This window comes from Rhinolophus sinicus, chromosome X, assembly GCF_036562045.2.
Source record: "Rhinolophus sinicus isolate RSC01 chromosome X, ASM3656204v1, whole genome shotgun sequence".
In the NCBI taxonomy this organism is placed as follows: domain Eukaryota; kingdom Metazoa; phylum Chordata; class Mammalia; order Chiroptera; family Rhinolophidae; genus Rhinolophus; species Rhinolophus sinicus.
The window spans coordinates 68,143,642-68,161,132 of NC_133768.1; the positions used below are offsets into that span (position 1 = coordinate 68,143,642).

Below are 17,491 nucleotides of genomic sequence, written 5' to 3' on the forward strand. Positions count from 1 at the left end.
AAACCATGTCAACCAGCCACATAGCCGAGGAATAGCTATAGCTTAGCGCACATGACAGAGAACAAGTTCTCCTTCCTTCAGGGTTTTAGATACTTACACTGAAGATCTCATCATATAGTGGATTGATGGTGTCCCGCTTGATGCTGGTTTTTCTTTTTCCTTGCCGGGACTTGTCAGGCAGAAGATAAGTCTTCACATATCTAGAAACCAAGGAGAGTACTGAGTAATTCACTGTCTTCTCTCAACCCATTCTTCACTTCCCTGCTTTCCATATATATAAGCCATGACGAAATGAAAATGTCACATTGAGCCCTCTTAGACATGCCATTCTCGGTTCAAGTGTGCCCAGATAGATGCCAGGGTCTAAGCTCTCATCTCAGAGCATGAGTCAGGTTCCAGGAACACTCACGGATTAGAGCGCTTCTTGACTTCATCGGCATAGGCCAGCTCATGGCACTCCTTCACGTGGATGACCAGAGTCTGTGTTTGCTGCTCATACTTCAGGGAAAAGGCAATCTTGCCAGTCACAAAGATGTTCCCAAAATCGCCAGCTTCACTATAGATGCTCATCATGCTGCCAATTGTACTCTGAAGATAAAGACCCACAAACATCTGGCAAGGGCATACTCCCCTGCCCACATTGTTCACATCTTTCCTCATGATGAAGCCATAGTCACTGAACAAAACAAAAGTTTCAAAAGCCCCTACAACAAGCCAGTCCTGACAACAAGTTTGTACCCAGAGTACAGAGTACAAGAGAAAGCTAGTAGCACACTCCCAATTGTTCAGTGTAATAAATCAGCTCATGGATCACCCAGGCTTTCAGCTTCTCCTCTTTCCCTCCTTTGACACATTTTATTGTTAATTTTCACCTGCCCCAGAAGGTGAGCAAGGTGTAGAGGTAAGACGGACCTAAGTCCATTTTTGGTATATGTTATATATGCTAAAACACTGGCTAGAAGGGGACCGTTACTAATTAAAACAAGGTGCCTTGATTATCTGTGGGTTTCTTTTATCCACCTTATCCCTATCAAGACCTATAGAGAGAAGTAAATGGGTCAGAACCGGGAGGGGGGATACCCCACCAGAGGTAAAAAGACATCTTCCTCTTGGGTAGTAATCAGCTCTACAAGCCTGTCATTCTCTTCCTGTGTGTGTGGGTGGGAACAAACTCTAATCACCCTGCTTCCTGACTCTTGTTACCCCTAAACATCAATCATCATACTTATGACATAACTAGGCCTTGATTCTTAAGTGTCCCTTTAACTTCATGATTCTGATTAGTACTGCTGCTCCCTAATCATACCCTGATGCCAATTAACCCTGCTAGGGCCCTTCACATGCCACTCACTGCCCTTGAATGTGAGATTTGGGGAGGGCTCTGATGAAGAAATCTGGATCTTGTTCACTTCATGGCCTGGATAACTCTTTAGGGAAGAAGTCACGGGTTACTGTTCACAAAACTGAGAAAGCACATCTCTGGCCCTAATTAGACTCTCTAGGGCAGAGGCTGAGGAAGTCACCTAGCTGTGCACTAAGCAACTACAATCTAAAGTGAGGATAGAAACAAATGCATCTCATTGACCTGGAAGGAGTGAGTAGGATGATTTCCCCAGCTACTGACTCTGCTCCAGGGAGGCACTTCCTTCCTTCCTGGTACCCCAACGTGTCTATAGCCACAGAACTAATAGAACTTACCATGGAAGAGCCGCTTCGCAAGCTGCTTCTGGCTAGCTTTTGGCGATGCAACTTCACCAGGTGGTCAATGTCTTCTTCTTCTTCCTCCTCTTCCTCTTCCTGGAACAATAAATAGAGCTTCAGAGTTAATAAAAATAAGAAAAAGTTCAAAGACTAATATCCTTCCTGTAGTAGGAGCCATAATGGTTGCTAAGCTCTGTGGTGTCATGTACATGTGTCCTCACATATCCTTATTTTTATGTTCCTGCATTTCAGGCTTCCAAACTACATTCCAACCATCTTTCTCAAACACCAAAGAATAAGATAAGAATATCTCTTTCCCATTTGACTGCCCCAACCCCCCATCCCTTTACATTTTAATCAAAATAAGAATTTATTTGAGCCCCCAACTGTATATCAAGCAATGTATTAGAACATAAGAGACAGTGAAGACAATCTTTTTGTTTAAGCGATTCAGCAACCAGATTTACTTTAGAAATGTGGGGGAATCAAGATTCATGTTGCCTTTTCCTAAAGAACTAAACATGTTGGTTGAGAGTATCAGGTACTAAAGTCAAGTCTAAATATATAAAATTTCACATAATGACCAAGTGAAATGCAAGAGTACTTACCATATCCACGCTGAGGCCTGGGACAGATTTGCTTCTGTCTCCCAAGGATCCACTTTCATGCCCCACATCTTCCGGGCGAAGGTCAATCACAGATTTAGTGTATTCTGAGTGGAAGACCAAAAACCCAAATCAAAAGAGACCTACTCTTCTCCATACCAAGAACCCGTCAAGCGCATTCAGAACTTCAATCTCAAAAGGCTATAATGGGAAAACAGCTACCTGAAGGCCTGAGGATCTTTCTGGTGTTCTTCTTGAATATCATGTCACCCTCATCGACTGATACCACATTTTGACCCCCAGACTGAGTTTCCTAGGAAATGGAACAGAACTGTTGGGTAGGTGGGAGGATGGAATAAGGAAGGATAGCCTCAAGAAGAATAAGGCTCAGACTTACACTAAAACATAGCAATCTTAAAGGAAAGGTTAATCTTAGGGATTTAATTTAATACTAGGAAGCAGTCCAAAACCTATTTTCTCACATTTCAACCAAAACCTTAGCAAATGCCCCCAAGTGAATCTGAACTAAAATCTGTTTAGTTGAATTCTTGATTTAAATTCAGAAAGAGAAAAATGACTAAAGTTTACCTTTCCCACTTGAGATTTAGGGGCAGACATCTTCTTCCATTCTGGAAAGTGACCAGATTTATCCAGAGAGTCTCTTCTGGAGGTAGATACAGAAGTTATAAAAAAATCACCTCCTCCCCTTCCCCTTCTATCTGTGGACCCGAACTCTATGGAAGGAGAGCCATTGGCTTGGGGTCATTGTAGTAACCAAATCTAGAAGATAAACATCACATCAGATTTACCTTGAAGGAATGCAGATGATCAGATAAGCAACTGTGCACAAACACAAACACTCACACCCTCATTTCTATAGGACAGCAGCACCAGTTGCTACTGGTCCAGGAAGAATCCTCCAAGGCGTAGCAGCAGCCTGTGGAAGTTGCATGCTCCAGAAGGAAGTGCTACTGAAAGACTTGTGGCAAGGTCAGAGAAAAGACTTCATGTGACTTGCTGAAGAGAGAAGTTGGGTACACTGAAGGCACAGGAGCCCTGCATCCTGATGCTAGAGAATAAAATGGGAACTCAGGTCGAGCAGAGGCGCAGGGACTGGGGCAGGGGATCTCACCTGGACGTGCTATCCGAGTCAGCCGTGTAGCTATCCAGACTCTCACACTCAGCCTCCAGTGCATTCTTTCCACTTTTCAGCTTGGGCACTTCAAATGGCATACTAGAATAAAACCCAAGAGCCAAGATATAAAGAAAGTGGGCTCTCCTGCTGGGAGTCAGGCTTCCTGCCAACCTATTTACAATGGCAGCCTAAGTAATCTTTCTAAGATAAATATATACTTAGAGTATACTTTAAAAACTGTTCAGCAGTTCCCCATTGCTGTTGGGATTGAGTTCAAACTCCTTAGCATGCCAAGAAAACTCTTATGACTTGACCCTTGCTCACCTCTTCAGACTCATCTTTCATTCTCGACCTTTCCTTTTACTTTACATTCCAGAAAGATGAAGTTCTTTCGGTTCCTTGAATATGACATAGCCCTCTCTCTTCCCTCTTTTCTCTGCTTGGGATGTCCTTTTCACAATGGCCATTTTTCTTCATCTGGCTAAATCGACTCCTTCTTCACATCTCTCCTTATATGTCAATCCCTCCAGATCTCTCTGACCACGCCCCCACTTCAAGTCTGGATTAGTAACCTTCCTCACATATATAATTATTTGCTTATGTCTTTTAAAGAAATGATTTAATTTGTTCAATAATTTAAACAAATGACTTGTTTAGTGTCTTTCTCCATTAGACTAAGTTCCATGAGATCAGTAAGCACATGTCTTGTTCACTACTGTGTTCCCAACACCTAGAAGAGAAAATAGCATAGAGTGGGCACTCAAATATTTGGTGACTGAATTCTTGACTACATATATACATACATAAATAAGCAGTATGTTTTGAAGACAGTATTCAGAAGACAAGAATTCTTTTCCAGCTTAATGAAGGATGACCTCAGGAATTCAAAAAAGCAGCCCTCATCTCTAAAGGGAAGGACACAATTCCTGGGCCCCATACCTCAAGAAATTTGTGAGAGCAGCAAGAAAAGAAAGAAAAAGAAAAAAAAAACATTCTTCCTCAAGTACCTCAAGTAATTTCACTTAGCTTCCAGGACACCAAACTCTCCTGGTCCTCTGACCTCACGTCTGCTCCTTCTCAGTCTCCATTACTGGTCCTTCCTCGTCTGCTAGACCTCTAATCTTTGGATTGTGTCCAGGCTTATTCCTTGGACTGCTTCTCTTTACTGTCTAGAATTATTCCTAAATGATCTTATCTAGTCTCATGGCTTTACGTATTCTCTATAAACTAATAACTCCTAAATTTATCTCTCACTCAAATGCCAGACTTATATTTCCAAGAGCCTACTTGACATCTCTGCTTGGATGTCTCAAACACAGCAAGTCCAAAACCAAAGGCCTAATCCTCCCCCAAACCTACTCTTCCCTGAATTTCATCAAATGGCAACTCCTTCCTTTCATTTCTCAGGTCAAAAATCTTAAGAATCACCCTTGACTCCCCTCATTCTCTCACAACACAAATCCAACCTGTGAGCAAATCTCCTTGGCTCTATCTTCAATGTATATCTAGAATCTGACAAGTTCTCGCCCCCTCCCATTGCCATTACTCTGGTCCAAATCACCATCATCTAGCTCCTGGATAACTGTAATAGCCTTCTAATTGAACTCCCTACTTCTGCTCTTGTCCCCAATCTGTCTTCAAAACAACAGCCAAATTGAGTTTTAAAATATAAATCCAATATTGAATTACCACATGACCCAGCAATCCCACTCCTAGGTATATAGGCAAGAGAACTGAAAACATATATCCACACAAAAACTTGTACACAAATGTTCATAGCAGCAGTATTCTCAATAGTCAACTGGCAGAAACAACCCAAATGTCCACCAATGGACGAATGAATAAACGAAATGTGGTCTATGCATACAATGAAATATTACTGACAATAAAAAGGAATGAAGTTCTGATACATGCCACAACATAGATGAACCTTGAAAACATTATGCTAAGTGAAAGAAGCCAGACACAAATGGCCACATTTTGTATGGCCCCATTTATATGAAATACCCAGAAGAGGCAAATCCAAAGAGACAGAAAGCATATGAGGGGCTGGGAGAAATGAGGAGTGACTGTTTAATGGGTACAGGATTTCTTTTTGGAGTGATGAGAACATTCTGACATTAGATAGTAGTGACGGTTGCACAACATTCTGAAGGTACTCAAAGCCACTGAATTGTATACTTTAAAAATGTTGAAATGATGAATTTCATATTATGTGCATTTTACCTCAATGTATAAAAGAAAGAAAAATATCATGTCACTCAGAGCCCTCCTTCTCACTTGGAGTAAAAGTCAGAGTCCTTACAAGTGCCAACAAAGTCTTATGTGATCTACTTTTCACCCCATCTCTGTCTTCATCTCCTGCCACTCCTCCCTTGCTTACTCAGCTCCAGATTACTCAAATGTGCCAAACACAAACTCACCTTATGATCTTTATATCTGCCACTTTCTCTGCCTAAAATGCTTTCCCCCAGATACTCTCAGGGTTTGCTCCCTCATTTGTGTCACTTTTTGCTCAAACATCAATTTACTATTAAGAATTTTCCCTGGCTATCCTAAATAAAACAGCATATGCACACTTGCTTTCCTGGCACACCCTATCTCTTTAGTCTACTTCATTTTCTCCATAGCACTTATCAACATCTGATATACAATATATTTACTTGATTATTTACTGTACATGTCCCCCAACCCCAAATTTAAGCTCCCCAAGCAAGGGACTTTGTTGTATTCACCAGTGTATCCCATTGCCTAACCCAGTGCCTGGCATTCATAGATATTTGTTAACAAATGAACAAATTAATAAATGAACAAAGACTGAAGTAACAAATATCTATATCATAGATATTCATCTCTTAGGCAGTAATAAAGAATAAACTTTCTAAGTTATCAGATAATGTTTGAGATCTCTCTGAAAACCGACAGTAGTGTTTGAAATCATAGGTCATGCAAGAGGTGAAACAGAGGTCATTTCTTAAGAGATGTATTAGCTTTATAGTTCAAGACACAGCAGGGAGCTTGATTTCACTTTTACTTCAGAATAATTTTTCCCCCTTTGCTTCAAAGAATAAAGAACCCAAAGTGGAACCATTCCTCTAGAGAGCTAGTTTAACAATGGTTCATGGAGAGTGTTTTCTGCTTGCATTTTTCCCCTAAAGACTAATATGTACAGATCCAGAGCTGATAACAAATCAACCCTAGGGTAAAAAAGCAATTATTTGACATCTGTGCAGCAAAAAATAAACTAAGAGATGGGAGTCCTGGGCTCTAAGTATCTGTATCATCTCAGGTAAATCACTTATCCTGCCTTCTTTTCTGTAAAAATAAGGGGGTTAAATTAGATTATCTCTGAGGCTCCATAATTTTATGGCCACTTAGTCTGTTTTCATGTTTAGGGTAAATAAGAGGTGTCTGGGTCCAATGAGTAAGAGGTCATAAACAGCCAGAAGCAGTGGGTTTCAGAAATTACATTCTGACTGATGATGTCAGATCTGTTAATCAGATTCAGGACATAAAAATCATTCTTACGCTTATCCACAAAGGAAAAAGGGGGCCTCATCACCTAGAACATATGAATAACCCACCCAAGGCTGTGTGGGTAAAATCACAGTATAGTAAGTCCTCACTTCACATCATCAATAGGTTCTTGGAAACTGACTATTAAGTGAAAACGATGTATAACGAAACCAATTTTACGACAGGCTAATTGATATAAACAAGAGTTAAGTTCCTATGGCATATTTTCATCACAAAAACACCAACAAACTTCTAAATAAAGACCCAAAACACTTTTAATATTAAACACTGAAATAAACATGAGTTATGCATACATGTAAGAAAGATGAATAAAAACAAGTAAGATCATTATTTTCCAATTAGGGTCACAGTGCAGGGTTGCAGGTGGCTAGAGCCTCTCCTGGCAGCTCAGGGTACAAGATGGGACCCACCCTGGACAGGATGCCTTTCGACTGAAGACGCACTCACACACACCCCCACACCCACTCACACTGGGACCATTTAGACACGCCAATTAACTTGCACAGGTTTGGGATGTTGGAGGAAACCAGAGTACCCAGAGAAAACCCATACAGACATGGGAAGAACATGCAAATGCCACACAGTTGCCCTGGCCGGGAATCAATTTTTTTCTTATCAACATTATAATGAAATGATGCTGAAGGAAACGACGTTATTCAAGGACCTGCTGTACATACATACAAAGAAACACCTTACAGATATTAAAAAGAATGAGGTAGACCATTGGTGCTGACATGGAAAATATTGAAGTTACGTTTTTCTATCATTTTTTCCTTTTACACCTTGAGTTATAACTGACATAAACTGCATGTTTAAGTGTGCAATTTGATGAGTTTTGATGATGTATGTATACACTCGTGAAACATCACCACAATTAACTTTCCTTGTGCCCCTTGTAAGCTTTCTGTCACTAAAAGTTAGCATTTTCTAGAATTTGATATAAACAAATTTTCGCAATATGTCCTTTTGTTTGGCTTCTTTCATTCAGCATGATTATTTTGAGATTCATCCATGTTGTTGCATGTATCAGTAGTCCTTTCCTTTTCAGTGCTGAGTAGTATTTCACTATATAAACAAACCCTAATTTATCCCTGTTGATAGACATTTGGGTTCTTTCTAGGTTTTGGCTATCACAAATCAAGCTGTTATGAACATTCATGTATAAGTCTTTGTATGGACATATGCTTTTATTGCTCTTGAGTAAATACCTTTTGACATATGCTTTTATTGCTCTTGAGTAAATACCTAGGAATGGAATGGCTGAATCACAAGGTAGGGATACACTTAACTTGTTAAGACACTACTAAATTGTTTTTCAAAGTGGCTCCAGTGCTCTGCCAGCAGTGTATGAGAATTCCAGTTGCTCTACCTCCTCACCAACAACTGGTATGGTCAGTCTTTTTAAATTTTAGCATTCTAGTAGGTATACAGTAGTATCTTTTGGTGAAATATCTGTTCAACTCTTTTGCTCATTTTCTATTGGATATCTGTGGTATTGAGTTTTTAAAGTTCTTTCTCTTTTATTTTCTTTTTACTTAATGTGCATGAGTATGACCCTCTTTTAAAAAAAAAAAAAATTAAAAAATTAAGAATCCAACCCATATATGTATACTTAGACAGTCTGATAGTCCATACACCAAAACTATTAACAATTATTAACAATAATTGCTTGGGGCAGAAGCAGTGTGGTTACTTACTTTACGTATTTCTATATTTCTTCTCAGCATCATATAAAATGTGATAAAGTTATTCGCCTTTGCGTGAAGGAAAGTTAGAAAAAAACACAAATAAAAAGCCAAATATTGGGGCCGGCCCGGTGGCTCAGGCGGTTAGAGCTCCGTGCTCCTGACTCCGAAGGCTGCCGGTTCGATTCCCACATGGGCCAGTGGGCTCTCAACCACAAGGTTGCCAGTTCAATTCCTCGAGTCCCGCAAGGGATGGTGGGCTCCGCCCCCTGCAACTAAGATTGAACACGGCACCTTGAGCTGAGCTGCCTCCCGGATGGCTCAGTTGTTGGTTGGAGCATGGGCTCTCAACCACAAGGTTGCCAGTTCAATTCCTCGAGTCCCGCAAGGGATGGTGGGCAGCGCCCCCTGCAACTAAAATTGAACACGGCACCTTGAGCTGAGCTGCCGCTGAGCTCCCGGATGGCTCAGTTGGTTGGAGTGCGTCCTCTCAACCACAAGGTTGCCGGTTCGACTCCCGCAAGGGATGGTGGGCTGTGCCCCCTGCAACTAGCAACGGCAACTGGACCTGGAGCTGAGCTGCGCCCTCCACAACTAAGACTGAAAGAACAACTTGAAGCTGAACAGAACCCTCCACAACTAAGATTGAAAGGACAACAATTTGACCATTGTTCCCCAATAAAAAAAGTCCTGTTCCCCTTCCCCAATAAAATCTAAAAAAAAAAAAAAAAAAAAAAAAAAAAAAAAGCCAAATATTCACCAGCAGCAACCAAATGAAGAAAGAAGTAAAGCCTCAAGTCATAAAATTTAAAAAATTATGGCTAAGAAATCAGAAGACAGATTTAGCTCAGCAAAACTCCTCCAATGTGGGGATGTGCAGACTGAGTGAGTAAGTAGGCAGTCCTGTGATAAGTCAAGGAAAACAAAGTACTCAAGTAGCCCCAGGTATTCCTGGGGGACCCCAACAGAGGCAGACAAGACTGTTGGGGTATGTCACCCCTCAGGGCACTGGTATGAGCTAGAGGACACATCCAGAGCTGGACTGAGTGAGCTGGGCCATTTTAGAGAATTTCAGGACACCAAAACCCAGGACTCCCCATGTTGCCTTTTGTGCCTCCCATAGGGTTACAAAAAAGAAGTATATAGAAAGCAATAGTCTATCCTTAAACTAAAGTGTAATTGGGTGTGGGGAAGAGATAAATTGTTTCAAGTTGAGGTGAGAAGCCTCTCAAGAAGAATTTACACACACTGTATCACAGCAAACAAAAGATATGGGCAGAATTCTCTATGTTAAACATGAATAAAATGAAAAGAAATGGTCTGACATATATAAATATGCCATGGATGGGGGGAAAATAGAAACAACTTGCAGAGTGAACAAAGAACCCATTCTGGAGAAGAATATAACCCTAGGAAAATAAGTAGCTTTCTTCTGAGTCTTTTACACTGTACAGGTATTTGGTAAAAATATAGATTTGATGAAGTGCAAGAGTTCAAATAGAAGATGATAAAGCAACATAACTAAATTAAAATAAAGACTGAGAGCACAGAACAAGTTAAAACCTAAACAAGATAATTCATTCAAGTAAGAAAATTAGATAGAGCAAAAAAGAATGGAGGGAGGGAAGAAGGGAAGGAAGGGAAGAAAGAAAATGGATGGAAATCAAAGTAACAACACCGAGAACAGAGCTGGGCTAATCATGGTTTTAATTGTTTTCATCTTTCTCTTTTTCTTTTGCTTTTAAAAGAAAAGGACTGAAATGGAGGATAAAGAAATACAATGTCCCTGGGGTGGAGAACTTAACTAATGAAAAAGAGTTCAGAATATACGGTACAGAAAATTTTTTCCAGTAATGAAGAAAGAATTTATCAAGTATACACCGCATATTAGGGAAAAATGATACACCACTGAGATTATGTCCTTGTTAAGTTACTAAACTTCAATAAGAATTTGCCAGGCAACTACACACACACACACACACACACACACACACACACACACACACACACAGTAAGTTACCTACAAATGAAAAAAAAAACACAAAAAACAAGTGGCTAGCTGGCCTCAGACTTCTTCACAGTTACATCCAGTGGCAGAAGACAATAGGCTAATGTCTACAACTTTCTAAGGGAAAGAAAGTGTGGCCCATGAATATAATATCCAGCCAACATATCGCTGAAGTATAAAGGCACTAGGCAGACATTCTTAACATAAATGAAATAAAAATAGCACCCGCAAGCCCTTCTTGAAGGAACTTCTCAATAGTAAAATCCAGACAATTAGGAAATAAATCAAAGTAAAGAATTCAGAAATATAGAGAAGCCCGGGTACAACACCTGTTATAAGCATACAATTCTTTGAAATATGAACTTAAAACTAAAGACATGGGTAAAACAAGCAGATGATGTACGATAGCATAACCAAATGTAAATGCCGCAAGTCCTGACAAAGTAAAAATAATTTGATTAATAAAAATTGGAAGTAGGGGAAAGAATTGGGAGGAAGTGTAAGAAATCTAATCTCCTCCTCTTTCACAGCAGAGAATCAATCCACTAACGATGTTTAATATTGAAACAGGCAGATTTTTAAAAATGACTAAACGAATGTTTGACCTAGCAACTGCACTCCTATGTATCTACGTAAGAGAAATGAAAACATATGTCCAAACATAAAACTCGTAATGAATATTCATAGCAGCATTACTCATGAAAGCCCCAAAGTGGAAACAACCCAAATGTCTACCAACAGGTGAGTGGATAAACAAATGTAGTATCTACATATAATGGAAATATTATCTGACAGTGAGAAGGAATAAAGTACTGATACATGCTACCCACATGGATGAACCTTAAAAACATTACATTAAGTGAGACAAGATAGTCACAAAGGACCACATATTGTGTGATTCCATTTAAATGAAATGTCCAGAATAGGCAAATATATAGACATTGAAAGTACATCAGTGATTGCTTAGGGATGGGGAAGGATAGGTTGTAGGGAGTGATAACTAAAGGGTTCAGGGTTTCTTTTCAAGGTGATGAAAAGTTCTAAAATCTATTGAGGCAACAGTTAGACAATTCTGTAACTATACTAAAAATCACTGCATTGTAAACCATAAATGGATGAATTGTATAGTATGTGAATTATATGTTGAAAAGGTTGTTAACAAAAAGACATTAGAAAAAAATGACTAACTGCTCAATGTTTTCATGATATTTTTTCTTAAGCTTAGGGGGATGCTAATGACTAGTATCTTTTATGGTAAAGAAACATTTGTCTGAAGATTAGCAATTCTTCAACTTTATTTCAGTGTTTTATTCTGTTAAGTTCAAGTAAAATTAAACAATACTTTTAATTTATTATTGTCCTATATTACAGTTTTATTCAATCTATCCATTTACCCATCTTTCTCTCTCTCTCTCTATATATATATAGATGCACAAATGACATCTGAAATAATTTTCACATAATGTGAATACCGGGGCATTAGGAATTTAGGTGATTTGTTGCCTTCTTTATTGTTTCCTATGTTGGCTAAAATTTAAATAATGAGTATGTGTTATTTGTATTTGTCTTCAAATTGCCCTTATAAAGTGAATATGCCAAAATGTTAATGTTGCATGTGGGTAGTAGGATTAAGAATATTTTTTCCTTCCTTTTTAATTCTTTTCTGTACTTTCCAAATTTTCCTATAATGAACATCTATTATTTTATAAACAGAAGAAAGTAAAACAAAATAGAATTAAAGGGATGTGTAGCATTTCTTTAAATGATTGCTTGGTTCTTACCTGGACACTTTCTGTTGTTCCTGAATGATCTTTCTTCCTGGCCAGACATCACCCATCTGTGACTGATGAAGGAGGGACTGTCCCACTGTCTCTCTTTTATTCACTTCAAGACAAACAAAAGCATGGCAGAGTGGTGGTGACAATGGGGGAAATGGAAACACAACACCTTTGCAGAAGGGATGGCAATATAATCTCTTTATTTCCCACAAACAGGCTGAGCCCATGGAGGTAGGATGCCACCAGTAAGAGTACACAAGGATTCCACACCAGAGGTTCTATCACTGAAGTAAAATACTTCAAGGAATCACCTCCAGAAAGATCCAGTACCTGCAGGTTTCCGGCGCAGGGACATCCTGATTATCTCACTGCCTGTGCGGTAAGCAAAGCGATTCACTTTCTGGTCATAAAACCAGTCTCCAGTTGCCTTCTTCAGCTCTCTGGGAAGGAATAAAAGAAAATGGCAGATAGATAAAGAATGGCCCTTGTCATTCAACCAGCAAGGGCTCAGGGGAGAAATTCTCACCACAGCCAGGGCCTCATTTCCTCTCTCTACTCAGCCATAGGTGACACTCACATCTCCTTGGCGCACACTTTGCACCTCCAGGTACCATTGCTTTCCTGGATACGGCAGTCCCAGCATACCAGGTGATTACAACCCCGACAAGTGTTGGTCTTAGGAGTCAAACGGCCCAGGTTCTCCTGGCACCGGGCACAGGTCCAATCACTATAGTGTTGGCTGCCCCTCTTGGCTCCTTTCCTTTTTATCTCCAGTAACTCATTCTTCAATCGCCTGCCAAGACACAAAAGAGAAGTACAAGTGAATTCGGGAGCTGCATAGGTTAGATGAAGAGGGGTTGTGGGGTAGACACAGTAAGACTATTCAGTTCTGTGAAAGCAACAACCTCAGAGCCCAACCTGACCCAATGAGGAGTTGTAAACCTCATACACAAGTTCCTTTGAAACTCAGATGAGAGGTACAAGGAAAAGTCCGGATATCATTGGTCAAAGGCCTGGGAACCCATGTTTTATCTGGGACTCTTACCTAATCCTTTTCTCATCTGCTTTCTGGAGCTCCTCGTCTCTTTGTAGGACACTAAGGATCAAATCTCTTTCCACCTCAGACAGAAAAGAGAGGTCAAGGATCTCCGACATGACTTATTCTATTTTTTCTTCTATTCTTCTTTCTGTGAAGCGACCAGGCCAGGAGAGTTACCGGAGTTGCCTGAAATAAGGTAAGAACTAATTTCACACAGATAACTTACTCCAGTATAGGCCCACAGCCCTAGCACCTTTCAATAGGCTACTTTCCTCTTGAACCAGGCTAGAGACAATGTAGAAGTATCTGACCTATTTAACATTCCTACTCCCATCTGAATCCTACCCTGAAAATGAAGAGGCTTTCATTTTTCAAGAAGAAAAACTTATTCATGACTCTGGGAAAGGGTTGGGACTTTCAGCATAAGCGTCTTGGTTGGCAAAGAGCACGGAACAGCTGAGTCAAATTCCCCCTCTACCAAGCAGATCCTCAATCATCCAATTTTCAATACATTAAATGTTCTCAAGTCCCAAGTCTATTAATGCAAATGATCAGACAACTAGTCTCTGTAACAGAGGAGAAAACCACATGGGGACTCCTGCCTGGTGAAGCCCGTTTTTCCTTTCCAGACCAGCTTTCATGTTCCCAGGATTCAGTCAGCTTTCTGCTATCGTGCTTCCCCAAAAATAAGACCTAGTCAGACAATCAGCTCTAATGCGTCTTTTGGAGCAAAAATTAATGTAAGACCTGGTATTATATTATATTATATTATATTATATTATATTATATTATATTATATTATATTATATTACATTATATAGACTGGGTCTTATACTAAAATAAGACCAGGTCTTATATTAATTTTTGCTCCAAAAGACACATTAGAGCTGATTGTCCGGCTAGGTCTTATTTTCGGGGAAATACGGTACACTGCAAAATTTCCATCACCCATTTGATCTCCCAAACTTCTTATTGCTAACACTACATCAAGAATATTTTCACTCATTTCATGCACATTTTTTGAGCACCCACTCTGACAGGCATTGTGCAAAGTGCTGGGGATACAAAGATGAGAAAAACAGTTCTGGTCTTTGAGAAGTTCACAGAGTAGTAGGGGAGACCGACACACATAAATACAATACAATGTACTAAGTGTTATCAGTGGGATAATAAATTAAGTGTTATGGAACTTAGAGAAGGTAGTAACTAATTTTATCTTGTATAAACAGGGAAGAGAGAGAGCTGTATACATGGAAGTTTTCACAGAAGAGGTGGATTTTGCCTTGTAGAACAAAGTATATGTTTGTTGGTTGGGGAGAATGGTAGGAGAGACAGGTCAGGCCATGTTATATAATTCTGAAATACTCTTAACAATTAAGAATTTTTAAAAAATCATTATATAGATAATAGAAATTCATCAGACATCTTTGTTGTTGTCTTGTTTTTGATGTTAGGAAATCACATGATCAAATTCATTTTACAGAGATCACCCTACCTATACTATGAAAGACTAATTGAAAGGACAGATTGAAGTGCAATTTGGTAGTACAAAACACTTGTAAAATATGCATATTCCTTAGCCAAGCAATACGACTTCTAAGAATCTGCCTAATAGAGATATTCACACAAATATGCGTGCAACGGTATATATATAAGAATGTTACTACAACATTATTTATAAGAGAAAAAAATTCCTTAAGAGAGGAATCATTAAACCAAATAATAATTCCATATAACGGCATAATATGCAGCCATTTAAAATATGGTAGATCTGGATGAAAATACACCCCTGAGTTAAAAAAAACAACAACAAAAAAAAACAACAACAAACAAAAAAAAAAAAAACAAAGGTAGTTGCAGGACAATATTGAATGATTTCTTTGGTAAAGTATTTATCTATACATTTGTATATGCAAAGAAAAAGTTCTACAACAAAAACCCTTATTGGTTTCTCTTCGGGAGTAGAATCAGAAGGGAGCAACTTTCGCTTTTGAATTTTTATACAGTTCTCATTTTTTTACACATATGTCTCACTTTTAAATATCAAAAAAAGAAAACAAGTTAAATGAAACGGGGATTACTATAATAGTCCAGACAAAAGACAACCTAGGTTTACTAAGTATGCCTCCATCACTCTCTGGTTCCTCATTTCCAACATAGCCTACGAGGTGTGATCAAACATTATGGTGAATGTTTAAATTAAAAAAAACATTATATTAAAAGACACACGGCCATTAATCCCCCTCAAAATAATCCCCCTGACTTCCAACACACTTATCGTTCTTGCCACTTTCTGAAGCAGTTCTGGAAGTCGTCTTTTGTAAGTGTCTTTAGTGGCACTGTTGTGGCTGTCTCGATGTCCTGAATCGATTCAAAACACTTTTCTTTCATGATCATTTTGACTTTGGGGAAGAGTCAAAAGTCACAACGTACCAGATCTGGTGAATAAGGTGGATGAGAACATAGTGTAATGTTTCTATTTGACAGAAATTGCCATACCAGAAGCAATGTGTGAACGATGCCTTTACGTTGTAATCATAAAATACGGTGAATGCTGCTGCTGAGTGCCATCCAATGGAAAGGCAGGGATCTTCAATATGCAAAGCAGTGTGTTGAACCTTAGTAACAGTGTGTGACAAGTTTCAACTTGTTCGGTGCAGTCAGTAGGGTGTGAGCATAGTGCAATCAACCGTAAAACACATGGTTGAGAGACAGTGTGTTTTAAAGTGCACCCTAAGTCATCCTCCATCGTGACAATACTCTGTGGTAAACAAAGCCCATCAAGGTCAAACAACTGACTGGCTAGTGACAATCCTGACAGAGATAAGAGCTACAAGAGAAGAAATGGGATTAGAAGTAAAGCAAATACTGATATTAGATGAAACAGACTTCAGGATAAAAAAGGTAACAAGAGACAATGATGGACATTTCATAATGGTAAAGGGGACTATACAACAAGAAGACATAACAGTCATCAATATTTATGCCCCCAATCAGGGAGCACTGAAATATACCAAGCAACTACTAACAGAACTAAAGGGAGAAATTGACCAAAACACAATTATACTAGGGGACTTAAATACATCATTGACAGCTATGGACAGATCATCCAAACAGAAAATAAATAACGAAATAGCAGCCATAAATGACACATTAGATGAAATGGACACAATTGATACATACAGAGTACTTCATCCTAAAACATCAGACTAACATTTTTTCTAGTGAACATGGAACATTCTCAAGGATAGACCATATATTGGGCCATAAAACCAAACTCAACAAATTTAAAAAGATTGAAATCATACCAAGCATATTCTCTGATCACAAGGCTTTGAAATCAGATATCAACTGCAAAAAGAAACAGGAAATACCACAAATACATGGAGATTAAACAACATACTGTTATAGAATGACCGGGTCAAAGAAGAAATTACAGGAGAGATCAAAAGATACATAGAAACAAATGAGAACGAAAATACAGCCTACCAAAATTTTGGGGATGCAGAGAAAACAGCTTTAAGAGGGAAATGTATATCATTACAGGCCTATTTCAAGAAACAAGAAAGATCCCAAATAAATAACCTCACATTACACCTTAAAGAACTACAAAAAGAACAACAAATGAAACCCAAAGCCAGCAGAAGGAAGGAAATAATAAAAGTCAGAGCAGAACTAAATGAAATAGAGAACAAAAAGACAATAGAAAAAAATTAATGCAACAAAGAGCTGGTTCTTTGAAAAGATTAATAAAATTGGCTAGACTCACTGAGATAAAAAGAGAAAAGACGCAAATAAACAAAATCAGAAATGAAAGAGGGGAAGCTACTACAGATGCCAAAGAAATAAAAGGATCATGCAAGATTACTAAGCAGGACAATATGTCACCAAATTCAACAATCTAGAAGAAATGGACATGTTCTTAGAAACATATTGGCTTCCTAGGCTGAATCCCGAAGAATTGGAAAATCTAAACAGCCCGATCACCAGTAACGAAATTGAA

At 38.9% G+C, this 17,491-nt stretch overlaps 1 protein-coding gene across 8 annotated transcripts in view; it reads right to left on the reverse strand.

Annotated features, from left to right (window-relative positions):
* SYTL4 (synaptotagmin like 4) overlaps positions 1 to 17,491 on the reverse strand; it is a 68,882-nt gene that overhangs the window by 12,144 nt on the left and 39,247 nt on the right. For 5 of the 8 annotated variants that reach the window (XM_074323544.1, XM_019716675.2, XM_074323547.1 and 2 more), the window contains 11 exons: positions 13,495 to 13,674; positions 13,027 to 13,242; positions 12,780 to 12,889; positions 12,453 to 12,555; positions 3,439 to 3,540; positions 2,895 to 2,970; positions 2,529 to 2,619; positions 2,310 to 2,413; positions 1,699 to 1,797; positions 410 to 588; positions 98 to 200 (listed from right to left, as the gene is read on the reverse strand). In XM_074323544.1, the coding sequence (XP_074179645.1) occupies positions 98 to 200; positions 410 to 588; positions 1,699 to 1,797; positions 2,310 to 2,413; positions 2,529 to 2,619; positions 2,895 to 2,970; positions 3,439 to 3,540; positions 12,453 to 12,555; positions 12,780 to 12,889; positions 13,027 to 13,242; positions 13,495 to 13,604 (1,293 nt within the window). In that variant the 5' untranslated portion in view covers positions 13,605 to 13,674. The remainder of the gene's footprint in view (positions 1 to 97; positions 201 to 409; positions 589 to 1,698; positions 1,798 to 2,309; positions 2,414 to 2,528; positions 2,620 to 2,894; positions 2,971 to 3,438; positions 3,541 to 12,452; positions 12,556 to 12,779; positions 12,890 to 13,026; positions 13,243 to 13,494; positions 13,675 to 17,491) is intronic. The other 3 variants (XM_019716673.2, XM_019716677.2, XM_074323548.1) reach the window with 1 other exon arrangement.